This window comes from Triturus cristatus, chromosome 2_2, assembly GCF_964204655.1.
Source record: "Triturus cristatus chromosome 2_2, aTriCri1.1, whole genome shotgun sequence".
NCBI classification, from domain to species: domain Eukaryota; kingdom Metazoa; phylum Chordata; class Amphibia; order Caudata; family Salamandridae; genus Triturus; species Triturus cristatus.
The window spans coordinates 1,162,557,843-1,162,577,288 of NC_140582.1; the positions used below are offsets into that span (position 1 = coordinate 1,162,557,843).

The 19,446-nt window shown below is 42.9% G+C and overlaps 1 protein-coding gene and 1 long non-coding RNA gene across 3 annotated transcripts in view; one reads left to right on the forward strand and one right to left on the reverse strand.

Annotated features, from left to right (window-relative positions):
* The window catches only part of ADISSP (adipose secreted signaling protein), a 348,232-nt gene that overhangs the window by 254,555 nt on the left and 74,231 nt on the right, over nt 1–19,446 (forward strand). Inside the window, exons 5-8 of the mRNA XM_085642701.1 lie at nt 567–722; nt 3,284–3,313; nt 5,915–5,950; nt 6,443–6,465. Of these exons, the coding sequence (XP_085498827.1) occupies nt 567–722; nt 3,284–3,313; nt 5,915–5,950; nt 6,443–6,465 (245 nt within the window). The remainder of the gene's footprint in view (nt 1–566; nt 723–3,283; nt 3,314–5,914; nt 5,951–6,442; nt 6,466–19,446) is intronic.
* LOC146863286 (uncharacterized) overlaps nt 1–19,446 on the reverse strand; it is a 93,821-nt gene that overhangs the window by 15,026 nt on the left and 59,349 nt on the right. For both annotated transcript variants that reach the window (XR_014978234.1, XR_014978233.1), the window contains exon 2: nt 3,084–3,223. This is a non-coding gene — a long non-coding RNA (uncharacterized LOC146863286). The remainder of the gene's footprint in view (nt 1–3,083; nt 3,224–19,446) is intronic.

The window sequence follows — 19,446 nt, forward strand, 5'->3', positions numbered from 1 at the left end:
TCTACAATAAGCGCGGACGCCCTGCGGAGCAGGAAAGTCCATCTTTGTGATGGTTTTTCAATAAAATGCAATTAAGAAAGCAGCACTGTACCAGAGGGAAGCGCCCACCTTGAACACTGACGCAAAGCCGGCACAATTGGACTCACATGCAGAGCCGGCTCTTGAACTGCTCGCTTCTTTTGTGTACCGACACCTGCATGTGTGCGGGACAATAGCCGTGCCACGCGAACAATACTATTTAAATATAGACCACGCGTGGACACACTGCAAACAATGAAACATTGACTTAACCATGCATTCCTTTCTCTGAGCGGATATTTGTTTTTTGTTATTTTTACTCTGCCAACTCTTTGTATCCTTAAAATCTGGCATTGAAAACGTTCTCGAGTCAGCTGAAAATATCAATTTGTTTCTTCCTCAGTTTGTGCATTGTTGCTTTCTGCTCTTATTTGTAAACTCAGATGTTTTGAAACCTCCATTTTGTAACTGTTTAGTGCATAATGGCATTAACTGCTGACTACTACGAGTGCATCTTTAGTTACTTTTAAAATACCTTTGTTTTTCAGGTGGGGTTTTTGAAGATTTTGCACAAATATGAAATCACATTCATTCTACCTCCTGTACAGAGATTGGGGAAGGATATATGTGCTGTGCCTATAGCTAATATGCACCTCAAGGTGAACTGCATCACACCAGTGCCTGAAGGTAATCATTGTACATACGTACATACATACATACATACATATATATATATATATTGCAAAGTTGCTGCATTGCCACATGCCACCGTGAGGATTGCTTCAGAACCAAAACTGGTTACACAGAACAAGCCACAATGAAAGGACTGCATTGGTATATGCAGCTGACATGAAATATTTATTTATATAACTTTAAAATAATACTAACGTGTGTACTTTGATGTAACTCCCCAATATCAGAATCTATACACCTTTTAAAATGTACAGATATGTTATCATCGATGGTGTTTAACAGTTCTTACAATCTGATGTAGTTATAGCATGAATTTGTCTGTGCCAACTTTACACTGTTAGCCAAGCTCAAGTTAAAGCCCACCTTATCGCGTGGGGTCACTCAGTGTAACCCTAGGTTTTCCGTGATCAGGTTTTCTTTGGCCGCAATTGTGTTCCATTTCGAGTTTGTGAAGCGCCTGTGTGTGTGTATAGGGGGTGTTGTGACAGACTACGTTGCTGCAAATTTAGCATTGCCGTCTAGTAAAGCAGCGTTGTTTGATCATTCTTAGAAGTGAAGGGTAGAATTAAGAGTGTTACTTTATAGCGAGTAACTTTCAAGATACAGTTGGCCTCATGTGGAAAATACCTATCTTTATCAGAATATAATGAATATTCCTTTAGATTTTGGAGTGGATAAATGGTCAGATGTCACGTAAAAGTCCATGCCTTGGTCACTCTGATATCCCACTACTCCCTGCCCTATCCACATTGACGCCGTGCGAGAGCAGTGCTTACGGCACGATTCGCTGGGCTGAAATCGAGCTCTAAGAAAAAGGCGAGTGTATTCTGCAAGCATTTGACAGAGCACCGTCCCTAGACATCACGGCCAATGCCAACATAAGAGATTATTAAGAGGGATTTGGGCAGAACCCAGTAACAGCTGCCATGAAAGCGGTTTTGGGTCTGTACTTCCTCAGTCCAATATTGACGACTTCCGTTACAGAATCAAAAAATGTCATGTGTACGTGGCCACAGACAGGTGTATAGTACAACATGAAGCAGATAGTTCCATAGAAGATTAACCAAGGTCTATGGAGAAGAACAAAGTTTTTGGGCGTTTTAATAGTGCCTGCTGCACTCTAGGCACTGTTGTATTACTCACTGCTGCATGCTGCACGACACTGCTGCACGCCGCACACTGCTGCACGCCGCACAATGCTGCACGCCGCACAATGCTGCACGCCGCACACTGCTGCACGCCGCACACTGCTGCACGCCGCTGCACGCCTCACAGTGCTGCACGCCTCACACTGCTACATGAAAGAAGATCGAGGGACGTGACAATAGGGGCATGATCAGAAATAACTATGGGTTCAATAGAAGAGGATAAGAGGTTCTGAGAAAGGGGTTGAGAAAGAAAGATATAATCAAGGCGGGAAAGAGAGGCATGAGGAGGCGAGAAGAAGGAGTAATCAAGGGTATCAGGGTGTGAAAGTCTCCATGAATCAATGAGATGTGATTGTGAGATGGTGTCAAGAAATTGTTTGTGTGATTTGTGAGGGGTAAAACAAACAGTAGACTTGCGATCAAGAAACGGGTCAATAATCTGATTACAATCACCTCCTAAGATAAACATGGTATCTCTATGCTGAAAACATTTCGAAGTAATTAAAGGCCAAAAATTACAATCAGGGTGAGTAGGGCCATAAACATTAAGAACAGTTAAAGATACAGAATTGATTAATAATTTAACTAATACCCATCGACCTTCAGTGTCCGTCTCTTGGGAAATAACCTTACATTTTAACTTTTTGTGACATAAAATAGCAACACCATTTTTCTTATTGGAAGAGGGAGATAACAGAACCGTACCCACCCAACCTCTCTTCAACTTAAGCGACTCAGCTTCAGTAAGATGGGTTTCCTGTAAAAGGACTAAATCTGGGTTATAAGAAGCTAGGTGGGAAAGGATTCTCTGTCTCTTAATTGGGTTAATAAAACCTTTTACATTCCATGAAATAACTTTGAAGGCAAAAACAATAAGACGATGAACACAGGAAAAAAAGCCATAGCAACATGAAGAACAAAAAAAGTGCCAATAAGAACAAGAGAGGAAAAGACGAGAGGAAAGAAAAGCAAAAAGTGCGGTTAAAAGGGAATAAGAAAGAAGCTGTAATAATGAGACGAGCAGAGAAAAGATAGAGACAGATAATCGGGGAAGCAGAAGAAAAAGGGAATAAGAAAAGAGATAAACCAATAGGTCAAATAGAGGAGAAATAAAAATAAATAGCCAGGGGAGGGAAAGAGAAGGGAGAGAAAGGGAAGGGCAAGAGAAAGAAAGAATGAGAAAAGACAGTACATATCCAAAAAGGACGACTGAGAGAGACATACCTGACGGGGGAAAAGAGAGGATATTGGGGTAGTGGAAGGATTCAACAAGAATGACCTCCCGGACCAGGAGAACAAGCTGCACCAGGACGGATGGTAGGTAAGACGCACCATATGGGATGAAAAGGAATACACCAGTCAATCTAGGGGGGAAGAAAAGATAATGCAAACCATTATTCAGACAATTGTACAAAACAATATAGAAATACAAGATACATAAGGAAGAAGTCACAGTCCAAAAACCGATAAAACCAAAAACAACAAACGTGACAAGACCGATATTATTACAAGAATATCATTCGGAAAACCTGGAAGAAAAGAGAGAGGGTGAATAATCAACCATTAGCAGAATTGGAAGTATCCATGCCAGCATTTGTTTGGATATGAATGAAGTTTTTGAGTTCAGCAGGGTCTTGAAAAGTCCAGGTATGATTTTGATGGGTCACCTTGAAAAGACAAGGATGGAATAAACCATACCTCGCACCAAGAGAGCGTAGAGGAGCCCGAAGATTCAAAAACTCTTTCCTTCTTGCAGCAGTAGCTTGAGAGACATCTTGAGAAAGAAATACCCTCTGGCCCATCCAAGAGACTTGGCGCTTAGATCGAGCTGAAGAAAGGACCAGAAGGAGATGAGTAAACTTCAGAAAAAGGATTATGACACCTCGTGGTTTAGTTGAGGTCGAAGAGCGTTGGCCAAGTCTGTGAGCTCTCTGGATGCTTAGAGAAGTGGTGGCAGGAATGTCCAAAAGTTTCAGAAGAAAAGAGGAGAAAAAAGTAACAGGATCATCTCCCTCCAAGGATTCCGGAAGACCATAAATACGCAGGTTGTTCCTCCTATTTCTGTTTTCCAAGTCCTCAGTATGTTGCTGGAGTGTGAGGACAGTCTTTTCCAGAGAGGAGATGCGTTGAGAGTTAGTATGAATCTCCGTAACCTGTTGTTCCACGGAGGATACGCGGGTATCCATAGTTGCCCATTTTGCTTCAAAAAGCTGCATCTTCGTGTTGGTCTCCTCCACAAACGGGCGCAAAGCACGAATCTCTTCCAGCAATAACTCCATAGATATAGGAGATGGCGGCTTTTCAGGAGGAGGGGAGTCCTGCTTCAGGTGTTTAGATGGTGTAGTAATAGAAGGAGCTTTGTTTACAGCAGGTTGTGTTGGGGAGGAACGGTTGAGAGCCGCTGCTGCCATTTGATCTGTAGGAGGAGAGTGATCCGCTGGTGAAGGGGAGGAAGAGGATGGCACTGGAGAGGCCTTCGAGGGCACAAAAACGAACTTTGGATTACGTAATTTGCCCATAAAGACCTAAAACGTGCAAAAAATAAAATGAGGAAAAGCAAAGTCTGCCAGAACAACGTGTTCTGTAAGCCAAAGATCCAGGATAATCCAAAAAGAAAAAAAGTTCAGAAATGGTTCAGAAATGTTCAATAATGGTCAATAGTGCTCAATGAAGAAGCGTGGAGACCAGCGAAAACCAGTGAAACAGCACTCTGAAGCAACCATTCTCCCAGTATATCATTGTGCCCCAACCGACGACGAGATCCTCCTGTAAAAAATATCAAGGTAATCTGAGGACAACTGGGGCATGCAGGCGACAGCTTAGCAGTTGACAGGTAGAACCAAGCCCATTTAACCTAGCCTCAAGAATTGCCAATCGTAATAAGAGTAACAAGCAGTGGCCCAAAAACATCCTGCAGCAGAAACCCATAGAGCAAAAAGCATCAGGAACAATGTCAGGTCAATTGTGGAGGGTAAAAGGAGAAAAAAACTATTCCTGACGAGTCCTCAACGATTAATGAAAAAATGCTTCATTGACAGAAGACTCACGAGGTAACTGCTGCTGAAGGGAAGCGGATGGGCTAGGACGCTTCTGGAGAAAGGCACGATTCATATTGAGGCAGGAGCAACAAAAAGCAAGGGATGAGCCATTGAAGATTGACCAATGTTCATGTGAGGAGAAAAGGTACACACATACCAGCCTCGCGCAAGAACGTCGCGCTAGTCACAAAATGGCGGCCGCGCTGAGGGGCTCACAGAATGTGACAAACGGGGCATTTTCATCAAGGAAGTCGAGCCTGGCGGTCACATTGGTGGGAGACGACGTTCCGATCGTTGAATCCAGCGGAACTGCGCTAAAACGGCTGGAAGAACTCCGAAAATTAAAGCAGGGTCCGTCGCGGCACAGCGGAGCTCCGAGGTCAGGCGGCCATCTTGCTCGGCGTCCAAACCACGCCCCAAGAGATAATCTTTAATTCGCATATAAGGGTTTTTGCCACTGAATTGCAGAAAACGTTGTCCGTTCAATATTTGGAATCCATTCGCAGGAAGATCACTTAATTGTTACATATGTTATTTATTTTTTCTCACTCAGTCTGCACTCCTATGACTCAATGCAACAAAAAAAAAAGGACTGGGTTAAGGGTGAAATTGACTGTGAGGAGTATAATTCTGTTTATCCAGGGTTTCCAGAGCACGTTTTTGCTATTAAATAGGGGACTCTTTGAAGTAAAATTAATACTTTATAATGACTAGGTACAGTATTAGGAATTAAAATTTCGGGGCAGTAATCGAAAGACCTAAATTGCTTTGTTGCTGTAAGGTTTAACTCCTACAAGAAATCAAATGATGAAATAAAGTGAACGGGAATTTATGTCCTTCACCCACTGTTCTTCAAGAGGGGATTCTGTCAGCATCCAAGCTCTACAAATTCATCAAATCATATTCTTCTAACCCAGGGATCTCCGAATTTGCTTTATTTGATCATATCTTCGATTCCAGCGTTCACCCCATTGCTAAACCTTTTCAGTTTTTGGGGAAAAGGGAAATGAGCTTCAGAGAAGCGAAGTTATTTGCGCCGGATTACACAGTGCGGTCAGGTGCGAGAACCGGAGTTAGAACCCGGATCAGGCTACGGCCACTAGGCCACATCTCCTGCCACATCATTGCTTGCTGGGGAACAGACCGACCAAACATTCCCCAACCGGCAAATACTTTTGAAAGGCTGGTAGGGTAGGGTTCAGGCTGGAGTCAGTAGCATGTTTTTATTGGGTAGGTCTTCTGTTAACAAACACTGTACATCAGAGAGTGGCCAACCCTGGAACAGCTCTAATTGTCTATAATGCTAGTTTGCAGTATTAGACTGACTAACAGGAAGGCATCAAGGACATGGAATAGGCAGTAGGGAAGCTAACTGGAGTCGGGCACATGCTGCTGAGATCTATGTACAACGTCTAGTCCACTAGTTTAAATTCCAGTAGAGAGATCTCCTCTATCCCGGTGCAGTGCATACAGTGTGTATCAGCAAGCTAGGGCAACAGTAATACTTGTTATTTGCAGTACTATGACGCGGGGAAACTGCAGCAGCAGACACTGCATAAAATGTTGATGTTAGTTGCTATATTAAATTGGTACTTGTGTGGCTGGCAGTCTGTCGCTAGTATGACATCACAGCGCATTTTATTATTACAATGATACCCCATAAAGGGTAGTTGGTTTTATGATCTGTTATGTTATAGGCCACTTGTACAGCGCACGCTCATTATAAGGTTTCTTGGCACTACGGTAAACAAAAGACAACAACTAATATACAGGTTAAAGATAAGCGTGTTGGAACAACCAGGTTTTTAAAAGCTTTCTAAAACTTGTGTAGGTAAGAAAGGATGTGGTGTCTGGCATGAAGAGGTTGTGGTTTTCTTTCACTTCTTTTCTTTATTTAATTGAATGTATTTGGCATTAATAAAGTTAAGGGTTCTAGTTTGGCGAGTACGGCTATTCGTCTTTATATGTGGCTAAAACGTTTGAATTGTCATTAGCCAAAATTGAAACCCGAAAGGAGCAGCTAGGAGCCACTGAAAAGAGGAGGTGGGAGTCACCAAAAAGAAGAAAATCCAAACTGGATTGGGGCCGTGCAATGTATTATCCAACTCCCTGCTGGTGGTGGCTAGAATACCAGGGACTCTCATCGGAGCTTATACTTAGGCGACCAGGATAAACCTTTGCTTGTAACAGCTAATGGGGAATAGGAGATCTAGTATATTGTATGTTGGGTGTCTCTGAGGACTAATAGGTCATGGTTGCACTGTGCCATGGTGTCCGCACGTTTCAGCTTGTACGTTGTTGATCTGCAGTTATGGAGCATGCATTGTAAGGAGGAGGTGACTGATTGGCGTGGAGAGTGTCAGTAGGCTTAGCCATTATAAGAATAATGCTCCTGTTGCTGTGTGCCTGCTTTACATAGAGCCGATGTTTAGACATAGTGGATTAAGTAGTCTGGATCCTGATTAGGTTTTGATTGTATACAGTAGTATGAGTTGAGGAAGTAAAGGAGGCTGAGGAAATTGGGACATCATAGCTTTAATTGAGTTAACAATATCAGTCTAAGAGAGATTAGGTATCTCTTGGAACGATGCGCTCAATTGCTGCTTGTTATTGAGTGCCAGGCATTATGGGGCTACATATGGGGGGGGAGTAGAGAGTCCGGAAAAGCATAAAGGCTACGATTCAGGTGGAATAAAGCGATATCTAGCTGAGAGAATTTCGAATTGAGGAGATCTAGTTGGTTTGCTAGGAGGTTTGGAGCCGTGCAGTAAAACTTGCTCTGGTGTTCACATAGAGCTTGTGCCATTAGAAGATGGTTGTCATTGAGAGTATTTGAGGATTGTGGATCTTTGTAGAGCGTTTCCAGCTAAGGAACTCTGATCTGGCTTTCTTTGTTAAAGATTGGTTCATCCTATATATGTGTCGGATTGGTTAAAGGTTTTTGTTGACGAGGTGCTATTAGTGTTGTGATCTGTGTAATTGCAGTCTGCCCTGTCTAACCATGGCAGTCCCAAGAGCATTGCCGTGGTATTCTTGGAATGCAGCCTTGTGTTCTAGGGAGCGGACGGCACAACCTTGTAGACGGTTGATGGATGAAGCAGGCTGTTAGGTCCCTGTGTTGTTGAGAGAGCAAATAAACCTAATCAACTTCTCCGCTTGGCGCATGTGTATATTCCATACTACTTCATTTTGGCGACAAGGATGGAATTATCTGTTAAATTACAGAATGAATTCAGTGTTGGTGCAACTGACGACTAAGTAGCGAGAGGTGAGAAATATGTACCCCCTAAGGGGCTTAGAAGGAAACTATTTCTTCTGACGCATGAAGGTCGTTTGGGACAAACCATTACTAAGAAACGTCTCAAGGACCGGTTTTGGTGGCCTGGATTGTGAGTAGAAAGTTGTAGTCTATGCAGGGATAGTGAAAAAAGGCTCAAAGTTGATACGCAGTGCATGGGTTCTCTTGGAGGAGTCCAAAATGGAGCAGTTTGGGAAAACGTTTGCATAGACTTTATTGGCTCCATAGATTTTTTTAGCTGGAGACAGGAGATTTGGTATGGTACAAGTAGATCTTTACTCTCGATGGGTCATTGTAGAATTCTTGAGAAATATCACAACGAGCAATGTGATCAGGAACTTAGATTACATTTTTTAGAGAGAAGGGGGTCCAGGCGTGTTGGTGACAGATAACGGCACGCAACTCACATCTCATGCCATGCAAAAAGAATTGCATGGAAATGGAATAAGGCACGTTTGCACTTCTCTATATAATCCTCAAGGGAGTGGCATGGTGGAACGCATGAACAGGGTCATCAAGGGCACGATTCAAATTGCCATGCAGGGAAATCAGGATGTTCAGAGATGTGTGGATAATATGGTGTGGGCATACAATACTGCGGTCAATGGAGCCACTGACAAAACTCCTTTTAAAAGAATGAGGGGCAGAGTTCCCAAAACCAAGCTTACACCTCAGTTGATGATTGAAAGTGAGGGTGGCAGCAATGGAAAGGGTGGTGTGAAGGTTGGAAGAATAGAAGTAGGAGATCTAATCAAAGTCAAGTTGGGCAAGAAAGAGCATGGTGTGAACAGATTTTCTGCACCAATGGAAGTGAAAGAAGTACACGGGTGGCATATAGTCTTAAAGAATGGACAAAAGTGGAATAGACGAAGAGTACTGTAAGAAAATTGACATCGGTGATGATGTGGGAATGAATGAGGACGATTTTGATGGAGTCGATGAGGTAAGGTCAGCAAATGGGGTAGAAGGGAACACTAGGAGCAAATTGTACAAAAATGATGTTCCGGTGGGCAGAAATGTGTCTGTGAAGCAATCCCGTTTGTGTCATTCGGGGTTATTTTTGTTTTTTGTTACTTTTTTCTTGTGTGTTTTGTAAAGTGAGGGGATATGTTGTGATCTTTGTAATTGCAGTCTGCCCTATGTAACCACGGAGGTTTCGAGAGCGTTGCCGTGGTATTCTGAAAGGCCATAGACATCTGTAAGGCCATCTACCACTGAAATGCTGCATGGTAATCGTACAGTCTCTAAACTCCACACGTCATGCTCATGGTGTCCATTCCCCATCGAGCACCTCCTACAAACCTTTCCTTTCTGCCTTTGGTACCTGGCTGCCGCCTCCGTGCGGGGTTCCAATGGATTTATCATGAACGATGCTCAAGCCCCATTGAGGATGAAACAAAACAAATGAGCCTCCGGGTTTCAATGTTCTCCATGTGCTTTACAATACTAAATGTCAGCCAGTGACAAGATTGCAACAGTGGTACTCCTTGTGTGAGGGGTCCTCCAAATTGGGGGGATGGTACATGTTCTTCTACTGTTTGAGTTATTCTCAATTGATCCCTTCCTTTCCATCAATGTCAGGCTGTCATTTAACTCGCTGTCGAAAGGGTCTGAAGTGCTGATTCCAGTTGAGTGAGAAGGACGTAGGAAGACCTGTGAGCCCCAGAGGCACTTCAGCCTCCTCTTGTTCCAACACTGAAAGACCTGTGGGCCCCAGAGGCACTTCAGCCTCCTCTTGTTCCAACACTGAAAGACCTGTGGGCCCCAGAGGCACTTCAGCCTCCTCTTGTTCCAACACTGGAAGATCTGTGGGCCCCAGAGGCACTTCAGCCTCCTCTTGTTCCAACACTGAAAGACCCGTGGGCCCCAGAGGCACTTCAGCCTCCTCTTGTTCCAACACTGGAAGACCCGTGGGCCCCAGAGTCACTTCAGCCTCCTCTTGTTCCAACACTGGAAGACCTGTGGGCCCCAGAGGCACTTCAGCCTCCTCTTGTTCCAACACTGAAAGACCTGTGGGCCCCAGAGGCACTTCAGCCTCCTCTTGTTCCAACACTGGAAGACCTGTGGGCCCCAGAGGCACTTCAGCCTCCTCTTGTTGCAACACTGGAAGACCTCTGGGCCCCAGAGGCACTTCAGCCTCCTCTTGTTCCAACACTTCACACACTCTGCACCCGCTGCCTTCTGCTCATACGGCGCTGCGGGGTCCCCACGAGGCCTCTGGTTTTTAGTCATTTTGGCTAAAGACAGTTTCCAAATTTTGTAACACCTTTCAAATTGTGATATTTTATGTTAGAAAACACAACATGGCTGTGCTAAAGACACAAAAAAATTCTTTACATGCTCCTTGTGGTGTGTGTTTGGTGGATCAGTATATTATTGTTTGGAATAGCTCCTGGTCCTGCATCTTTTAAGTTTCTTAGTGATTCAAATGAAGTACATTAGGATTGCCAATCTTAATTGCAGTCCTTTAAATGATCATCGAATCATAAAAGCCTGAGTTTGCTTTGCTGATAATCACTCGCGCTACTTTTTAACATTTTTATTTACTTTATCACACTCTCTCTCGTTTTCTTCCTTTCGTTCTTTTTCCTTTGTCACGCTTTTTCTTTCTCCCTTACCTCCTCCACTCCACAGTCCAACTAAAGTTTATAGTAATATAACACTTGTTCCTTGGCAGCCACTCTTTTCTAAAATGGCGGACTAGACCTCATTAAAAAGTTGAAGAAACAAAACAAAAGCTAACCATTTCACATTTTTTTACACAAGTTAATATGCTTAAGTTACATGGCTGTGCACATGAGGGTACCTAGGAATCTTTGGTAGTTGCAGAACCCCAGTAATACTTGTGAAGCTACAATAGTGCATAGACATACATAAGTACATTTCTGGTTTTAGCTTGGTAGTTTTGTGGATGGACGTGTGTATGTTATTCTTTTTCTATCTGTTCCATGAGAAGGTAGTTAGGCTTTATTTTTTCAATCCATAGTACAGTCTAAGAACACCCACAAAACAACTATTGTTGGTAAATCAGGTGGCATTTGGCATAGCCGTTCAAGTGCCAGAAACGCATTCAAAAACCTTACAGTCAAACTAGTGCTAGACACGTTTTGTGTCCAAAAGAAATTTAAGTGCATGCTCTCCCGGAGAGAGTCATTTCTGCACGTCATCGATGAATATTAACATCTAGAAAGACATCTGTTGCAATTCACTGTTGATTTGCACATTCATCAGACTTGGCCATGCATCTTGTTTCTACATTATTTTCTACCAAGGTCATTGCCTCTTAGTCTTTATACTTAATTACCAAATTTCCAAGGCTCTGTGATTGGAAAGATTTCCAACCGATGCCATCTGTGTTTGCTTGTTACTTTTGCTTGGCAAATTCGCCTGGTTCAGGAACCCTTGTATCGCTCATTCTCTCGCAAATTCGAATTCAGCTGATATTTATTAAATAAAATATGGTATCTAATAAATAAAAATACAGGATCCTGTCCTTGTGTCTACATAAGCAGGGATCCAAAAATAACAGTAATTGGCAGTAACTTTGCTTCATTTTTAATGGTAGAGCCATTATTGCTTTAACTCTTAAGAATCTGTTTGTAAGCGTTGGCTCTTGCTTAATCATAACATCATGTAGTACACATCAGCCAAAACAGTCCACACAGCCCTCTTCAGATGATCACCGCACTCTAGCTGGTAGAAAATATATTTCGCAGATGTGTATTTTTTATCCTTCCCAATATTTAATGAAAATCTAGTCTGCACTATCTGCTTTAAAGTATTCACATCTTTTTATTCTTACCTTATCACGCTCTCATCATTCATACTCTCAAATAGTGACCTAAAACACTCAAAACTATCACGTGTTTGTCTTGGTGGTGGCCACTAGCGCGGGGACTACTAGACATCTGTTGTCAAAGATCAATATTTTGTTTAAGAAAATTGATCAAATCTCCATAAATGAAGTTTTAGCACATTAATTAGCTTTAACCACCTACAGTAGCTGGAATCTACTTTTAGAGGCACTATTTGTGGTTTATTTTTTATTGGTTTTTATAAATACTGGAAGTGTTTAATGATTTTAGCTGGCTCGCACTGGCCTGTGTCAGGAGCCGGTAACCTGGATGAAGTGTGTGTGCTGTGTATTTGAGAAGAATCAAGGTGAGATCAGAAACTGGGACCGTAAAAGCATTCTTCCTGTCAGACGATAAGAAATATTGCTACCACTGGGTTGCTTCTGGATAGTGCTTAGAGTAATAATTCTCTCTGTAGCCTGTAAATCGATCATCGTCGCGAAGACGAAAAGCAGGGATCTAAAAACCTAGGTTAGATCCTTTTGATGATTCTGATTCTGTTTATTGTATATTTTATTTAACGTGTTGTCGTAAAGCAATGTAAGGGGTGAACAGAAAAACAATAAACACAAGTGTAAACTTACTGCTTGTTATGCCAATTGACGTGTAGGACAACAACAAAGGACCTCCACTTCGGTCTGTCTGGGGCAAGTTTCTCTACGGTGCCCCAGCTGTGGTTCAGGGTATTAATTTCTGTTTCTACAGTTCACTCCAGGTGTGCTTTGACCGGACTCTCCTCCGTTTATCTCCGGTGAGTCTAGTGGAGAGCGTTTATTGCTCCCTTGCTTGCGTCTAGTTAGCAGTTCCTGGTTTGGAGATGGTGCGCGGCCAGATAATGTGCAAGATTCTTCTCAGTTTGTGGTGAAAGGCTGAGGGTTCGGAGATGTCCCTTTGAGTCATCCGCCAACATTCTGATCCATGCAAGAGTGTCAATAGAACGCAGCCCTGGTAAAGCTTCAGCCTGGTTTTGGTGATGTACGGAGATGACATCCAAACATTGTTCAGCATCCCTAACGGCATTCCCGGCCTTGTTTAGTCTGCTCTTGATGTCACTGCCTGCCCTCCATCATGTGTAAACATGTATCCATGTGGATCATGAGAACAGTAAATTTACTAAAGAGAGAAGCATAACCTGTTAAATTGCTTCACAACCTAAAATTAGATGATTCTTTTTAAGGTTCACTGCTATATATACTGTAGTTATAATGTTGATGATTACTGTTCTTTAAAGTCTAAAAGAGATGACATTTGAATCAGGGTCGGGCAGGAACCCTCCTTAAGTTTACTATTTTTTACAGTGCCATACAAAGCAGGTATAAAATACAATTAACATTTTTTTTTAATTTTGCAAAGTGTATCAGAAAGTGAGGAGGCAGGGATAATACGTTTTAATCATTGCTTGCTTAAATTTATTGCACAAAACATTTGTTTTTCAATTAGCTTTCTTATCATGTGCACTGGCCTGTTTAACTTTATTTTTGAATATTTAATATCCAGTTTTGTATGCCTTCGTGTATTTTAAAACCAGTATATTGTAGCATCTAGCACAGCCTTTTCGCCTCAGCCTGCAAAGATTCCATTAAGATTCCAGCTCGGTTTCTACTGTATCCGTAAAGCTTCATCTCCATATGGACTTGGTGGAATACCGCTGCCGGGATTGATGGATCTGAAGCGGTGTTCTATACTGAGCTTTTGTCTACATTCAGCAGCGGACAGTCGCAGCGAGCCAGACTGCTCCCAGTTTAATAATGTGTGAAAGTAAAGAACAGGCTCCCATATTGTATTGCCATTGTTTGTCTTTTTAATTGACACGATGAACATCTTTTTTTATCACCACCAGTGCTAGAACAACTTTGGAGGGGTGTGAGCAATACAATTTGTAGTGGTGAAAGCTTTTTTGAAATTTAAACTTGAAATTCAAAAGTAGCTAATTCTACAGAGAATTGTATTGAAGAAATGTAGTTCTATCTCCATGTTCAGTAAGGGATGCTCAATCCTAGGATCTTTGACTTGCATTTCAAGATGTCGTAACTGTGTATCGGTAATAAATTTAAATTGGCACAGATAAGCAAATATACCCATCTCTCTGAGGGTTTCCAGAACACTTTTGTCAAATTTAGGGCAAACACTTCATGACATCTGGGGATAAGCTTCAGGCCGCTTCAGCGAAGTGGCAGGATTCTTAAGGTATCCTCAGACAGTCTACGAGTCACTCGGAAGCCCCCAACTCCACAAACCCAAGGGAAAGAGTGGCTTGGTCAGTAATGAATAGACCTCCACCAAGCAAGAACTGATGTGATTCTTTAAGGAGTTCAACAATTAATTGCTCCACTCGTTTAGCAATCTGTCACACCTGCAAGTGCTTCAGTGGCACAATAAAGCCCCTTCATGTCAAGAGCCACATTAATGCTCTCCAGGTAGGATATTCTGGGATTAAACTTCCACACGAGAGAGAAATGCTGTCCATTCCTCATTCTAAAAGCTATAAAAAACCTGAAGCCATCCTGCCATAGAAATTTGATAACCATGAGCATTTAGATTGAGGTACCCATCACTCTGACCATGCTCAGTAAGATCATTGTCTCTTCGTTAAAGTGCGTTTTGCTCAACCCAGATCTTCAGCTAAATATCTGAAGAGTAGTCAAACCAGACACTAGAAAATTGTACTCTAAAATAATCTTCATTGCCCCTTACTTCACCATATCATAGAAGCTGCAGCTGTCATAGACGTTCTTAAGGATAATTAAGGAATTTGAGGTGTTTTCAATCTACAAATTCCGGCACTGGATCCAGGATGAGCATCCCACGTATCTGGCAGCTGTTATCGCAGAGGCCAAGACTCAATAAATCTGAAAACGGGCTGGCGCAGTTCACCCCATTGGTCGTTGGCCCACGTGACACTGTTCCATGTCGTTCAACGTGTGATCTTGCTGGTTTTCTTAACTTTGCTTTACACCTGAGAGAAGAAGGAGAAACTCCATCACTTGGACCCCAAAAGAGCTCTGACCTTTTACATCAATCGCACCAGCGAGCACCATGTGGACAGTCCGCTCTTTGGAGGGTTCACTGGAGCAAAGATAGGCAAGGACGTGCAGAAAAAGGGCCATCTCCCAGTGAATTGTGCTCTGCATTAAAATCTACAACACATTGGCCCGAAAGGACTGCAAGCTCATTCTACCAGGGCCAAAGCTGCTACCACTGCGTTGGCTCACAGAGTTACTGGCCCGGACATCTGCCAGGCTTCTGGGCCTCACTCCATTGGTTCACTGACCACTACTGTCTGTTTTGCCGGGTTTGCTGAAAAGGGTATTTTGCCTGCTCGGTCCTACAGAACTTTCTGGTTTGAGCTCATTCACAGACCTGAGGTGAGGTGTCTGCAGTTAAAAGGTTTGTTAGAACAAGTTACTTACCTTTAATAACGCTCTATTTCTGAGAGACTTCATCTAACAGCAGATTCCTCACCAACCATCCCGACTCCCCGTTCTGTGATTTAAATCTATCCATTAATAAGATCCCAAGTCTAGGACTCTGTACACTAGTCGCAACCAATTTGCCTTTTGGGCTTTGTGTACGGGGGCACAGATAACATTGGAGGCAACTGAGAGAGTATGGCAGTGGCACCTAGATAAGCTCTGCACATCATTTTCGAAGCAGACTGGTATCCATGCACTGCTGCATGGAGCCACCTACCAACGTGCAAATGTACTGCATGTAAAAGTTCCCCGATCCAGTCTGAGGCTTGGAGAATATTTAAAAGGTGTGGAATCTGCAGTTAGATAGTCTGTACTGGTAAGAGTGTTACCGAAGGTAAGTAGCTTATTCTTTTCGATCCGTGTGCCGTTGCAGCGTTAACCTAGGTGATGTGTTTGATAGTATTGTCATCGAGAGCACTCTCTGGAATAAGGAGGGGCGCAGAAGTAGTTTTCCTTCGTTACATTGGAAAGGTCATGGACTATCATTCTGATGACTTTCGGTGTCCAAGGCAGTAAATGTCAGATACAGTTTTGTGCACCGATAACGAGGGCCCATCTTGTCCGGAAGCAGACAGCCCGCCTTTCATGCGAAAGGCCTTGCAGGCCACTTCTGATCATCTGAAGGCTGGTCCTTCCCCTGACCTCCCATAGATGGCTGTCTCGAGGAGTACGGTTACTTGTACAGAGTGTCCTGCTCGTTAATCGGCACATCCATCAGCGTTTCCATTACAAGCCGTGAACCGCAATAGCCGCGCTCTTTCCATTAGAAGGCCAATCTATGCATATTGAACTTTTGATAGACTAGAAAGGGATGCTGGCCTTTGAAGCTGCCTGCAGGCTGGGTAATGTGGACTACACACAGGGCTTAATGACTGCAGATTGGACGGTGCTTCTTAACAATTACAGGAGCAAAAGCATCGTTTTATTGTTGGGGTTCAGCATGAAGCTGTGAGCAAAACTGAGCAAAATTCTTAGCCTTTTTCATTTCTCCTTTCTTTTGGCTGGAATACCTTTCCTTTCTCGATCAAATTTTAATATTTCTGCACTATACAAACCATCATGCAAAGAATAGATGGATCAGACTGATGCAAAGGCATATATTGCATTGAATTGTGTTAAATGTGTGTGTGTGATATTGCATTTGGAATGGGCTTCTAGAAAACTAAAATGCTTCCTAAGAAGTGTATAAGTTTGATTGTGTTAAAGTCATACTTTTGAGTCGCCACAAACGCGTTTACGTTCTCTAGAACAGCCAAAATTTTGATTTGTGTAATGCAGACTTAAAATATCATATCATATACAGGTTATATAGCACCCATACTAAAGGTAAAAAGGCGCTTGTCAATAATCCTCGTACTTGCATGTTGTTTTTAAATTCAGCTTGCTTCAGATAGTGAATCATAAGCATTAACACCTTGTAGTAGAACTGTGTCCTTTGCATTTTAAATGGGGAGGCTAGGAGATGCATCATGCATATCTCCAGAATGAACTTGCCTCTCCCCCACTTCCTTGTGTGCCATTTTATTTCGATTGTCTGATTTTCTTGGAAACTGTTCTCCAAATCCTATTTAAAGTACTGGAATAGTCCCCTTTTTTAGGTCTACGGTTTATCTCCTTCTTTGGGGCCAGTGTGTGAGCATTGCAGCGTGGTTGAAGAGCGGGAGTCTGCTGGTGGAAGTGACAACCTGTCTGGAGATCATATGCTCGAGGGGGAGTCATCGGAATTAGATAAGTTTCCTCCTCCTCCTCCTCCTCAAAGGCGGAGGAAAGAAACAAGATGACTTGTGACAGAGCCGCGTTGTAGTCGGCTCTGGAGCTTCAGATCGTTTAAGGAAGAAGCAGACTATACAGAGCCCTCCAGCGATTAAGCAGTTAAAAGAATGCCCGATGCTCATCACAGCTGGGCAACAGATTGTCCTGAGAAATTTCCTGCAGAAAGAAGCGGATGGGTTATTGACCAGTTCGTGTTCGCCCTTCCATCCCCTCAGTCCCCAGACGTGGGTCTTTGTGCAGAAGACCAGTAGTCTGTTGGATCTGAGATGTTTGTGTCGGATAATTGGAGTGAATTGTTGCTCTGTGGGGTACAGGTGCCCCATGATACTCCAGTTTATGAGATGTTTTGATGTACCTTCGAGATTAGGTCCATTTTAAGTTTTAAACCATAAACAACTGCAGACATTTTGGGAGTCTGCTGCCCATGGCTGACCTTAACAGGACTTTGATTTCTGCTTGGGGACCCTCTCTTCTCCTGCCAGTTCCTCCCGCTGGTAAGTTGATGTTCCTCAGTGACCCTCTTCAGGGAAGTGATCCATAAGACATTGAACTCCTTTAAGAAGCAAAGACTCCCTGCTATGGCTCCTTCCCCCCTTCCCTCCTACGAATTCTCGCAACATTGTTTTTGTGTACTGTACCTTACTATGCTCTTGTAACTGATGTAACTTTTAGCACAACGATCCTAAATGTAAAGCGCTCTGATACCCTCTAGGGTCAAGTTCACGCTATATAAAACTTTATAAATAAAGACAACCCAGATGAAGCAGCACTGGGTGTGTTACCATAATGAGAGGCTCCGCTGCCTGTTCCTTGGAGGGATGCTCGCAAGAAAAAAAGGGAAAGCTGCTTCTGACCGGGCTCCAGTGTTTGCCTCATCTTCCATCGAGATAAACTGATCTGCAAAGTAAATTTTTCTGCAAGAGTCTTGAGTTCTTCTATTGCTGTGGTGAATGTTGATACTTCTATGCAGTACTGAATGTTTATAGGGCAGTTAACTTTTCTGTAGCCTTGGAGTTGTTGGACCTGATGTATACTACTTGCGCACTTTTGCTGGAATCTAGGTGTGTAAGGTACAACTCAGTCTCCTGCTGAGGTTGTCCGAGTTGCATGTGTAATTTGAAGGGCAAACTTTCTCAGATTTGATCTCCTCTAAGCATTGCCTTCCTTAATTTAAAAAATAAATGTGACAGTGGGATTGCCTGCCATTTGTTGTTTGGTCCTGTACTTCTCATCTTCGAAGACTACTCCCAAAAGTGACTCCTGCGAAGGTTACTGTTTTACCCCCTCATCCACCCTTTGGAGCGACAGGGCTCTCTCCACCTGTCCACAACCAGCTGGTTTTAGGGGACAGTGAATTATGCCAGCTCGGTAACAATATGCTATGCTGCAGACTAAATTTGTTTTTTCTAGAACACCAAACCCCTCATCTCCATAGATTGTAGGGTTGCTCACACAAAACAACATTTTTTAAGATGTACACTGCAAAGCTGTCAGAAATCATGTTTGGCCCACTCACTTAATGGAAGAAATAGTCCATGCAGACATGACGCATCTTTCAGTAAAAGCCTTCTCACAGCAGCTCTGATGAACTGATGTGGGCAAGATCGCCTGCCTGTAATTTGCAGAGCATCTGCCTCATCACAGTCCTGGCTGATGGTTGTATCAAAGCCATACTTGATTTAATCCCAGAAGGTATTAAAATATTTTAGCGGGAAAACTCAATTAGTTGGAGAGGTAGAGGCAGAATGCTGTCACTCACAATGAACTTCAACATGTAGCTAAAATGGACTGTGGGTGGGTAGGAGAAGAGTAGAACTGACACAACAGCAAATTAGTGGATGAAGGGGATTGGCAGATTGGGCCCATCAGTGAATATGTAATTTTAGTAAAATCAAAAGGTCTAGAAAATGCCACAGCCAAAAATGTAGTGGGATTTGTAATGCTCAAGTGCATTTGAAACTTTTTCTTCTTTTTTTTTTTTTTACACTGGAAAATATCGTTCCATATTGGGAAACCTCCGCCCAACCTAAAAGTGCATCTCTTCATGCTACTTACAGGAGTAAGTGGCAATCATTTGTAGAAATTGAAACTGCCAGCAAGTTGCAGGTGAATGCCCACAGCCTTGCAAGTTTGATGGGTGTGGGATAGGTG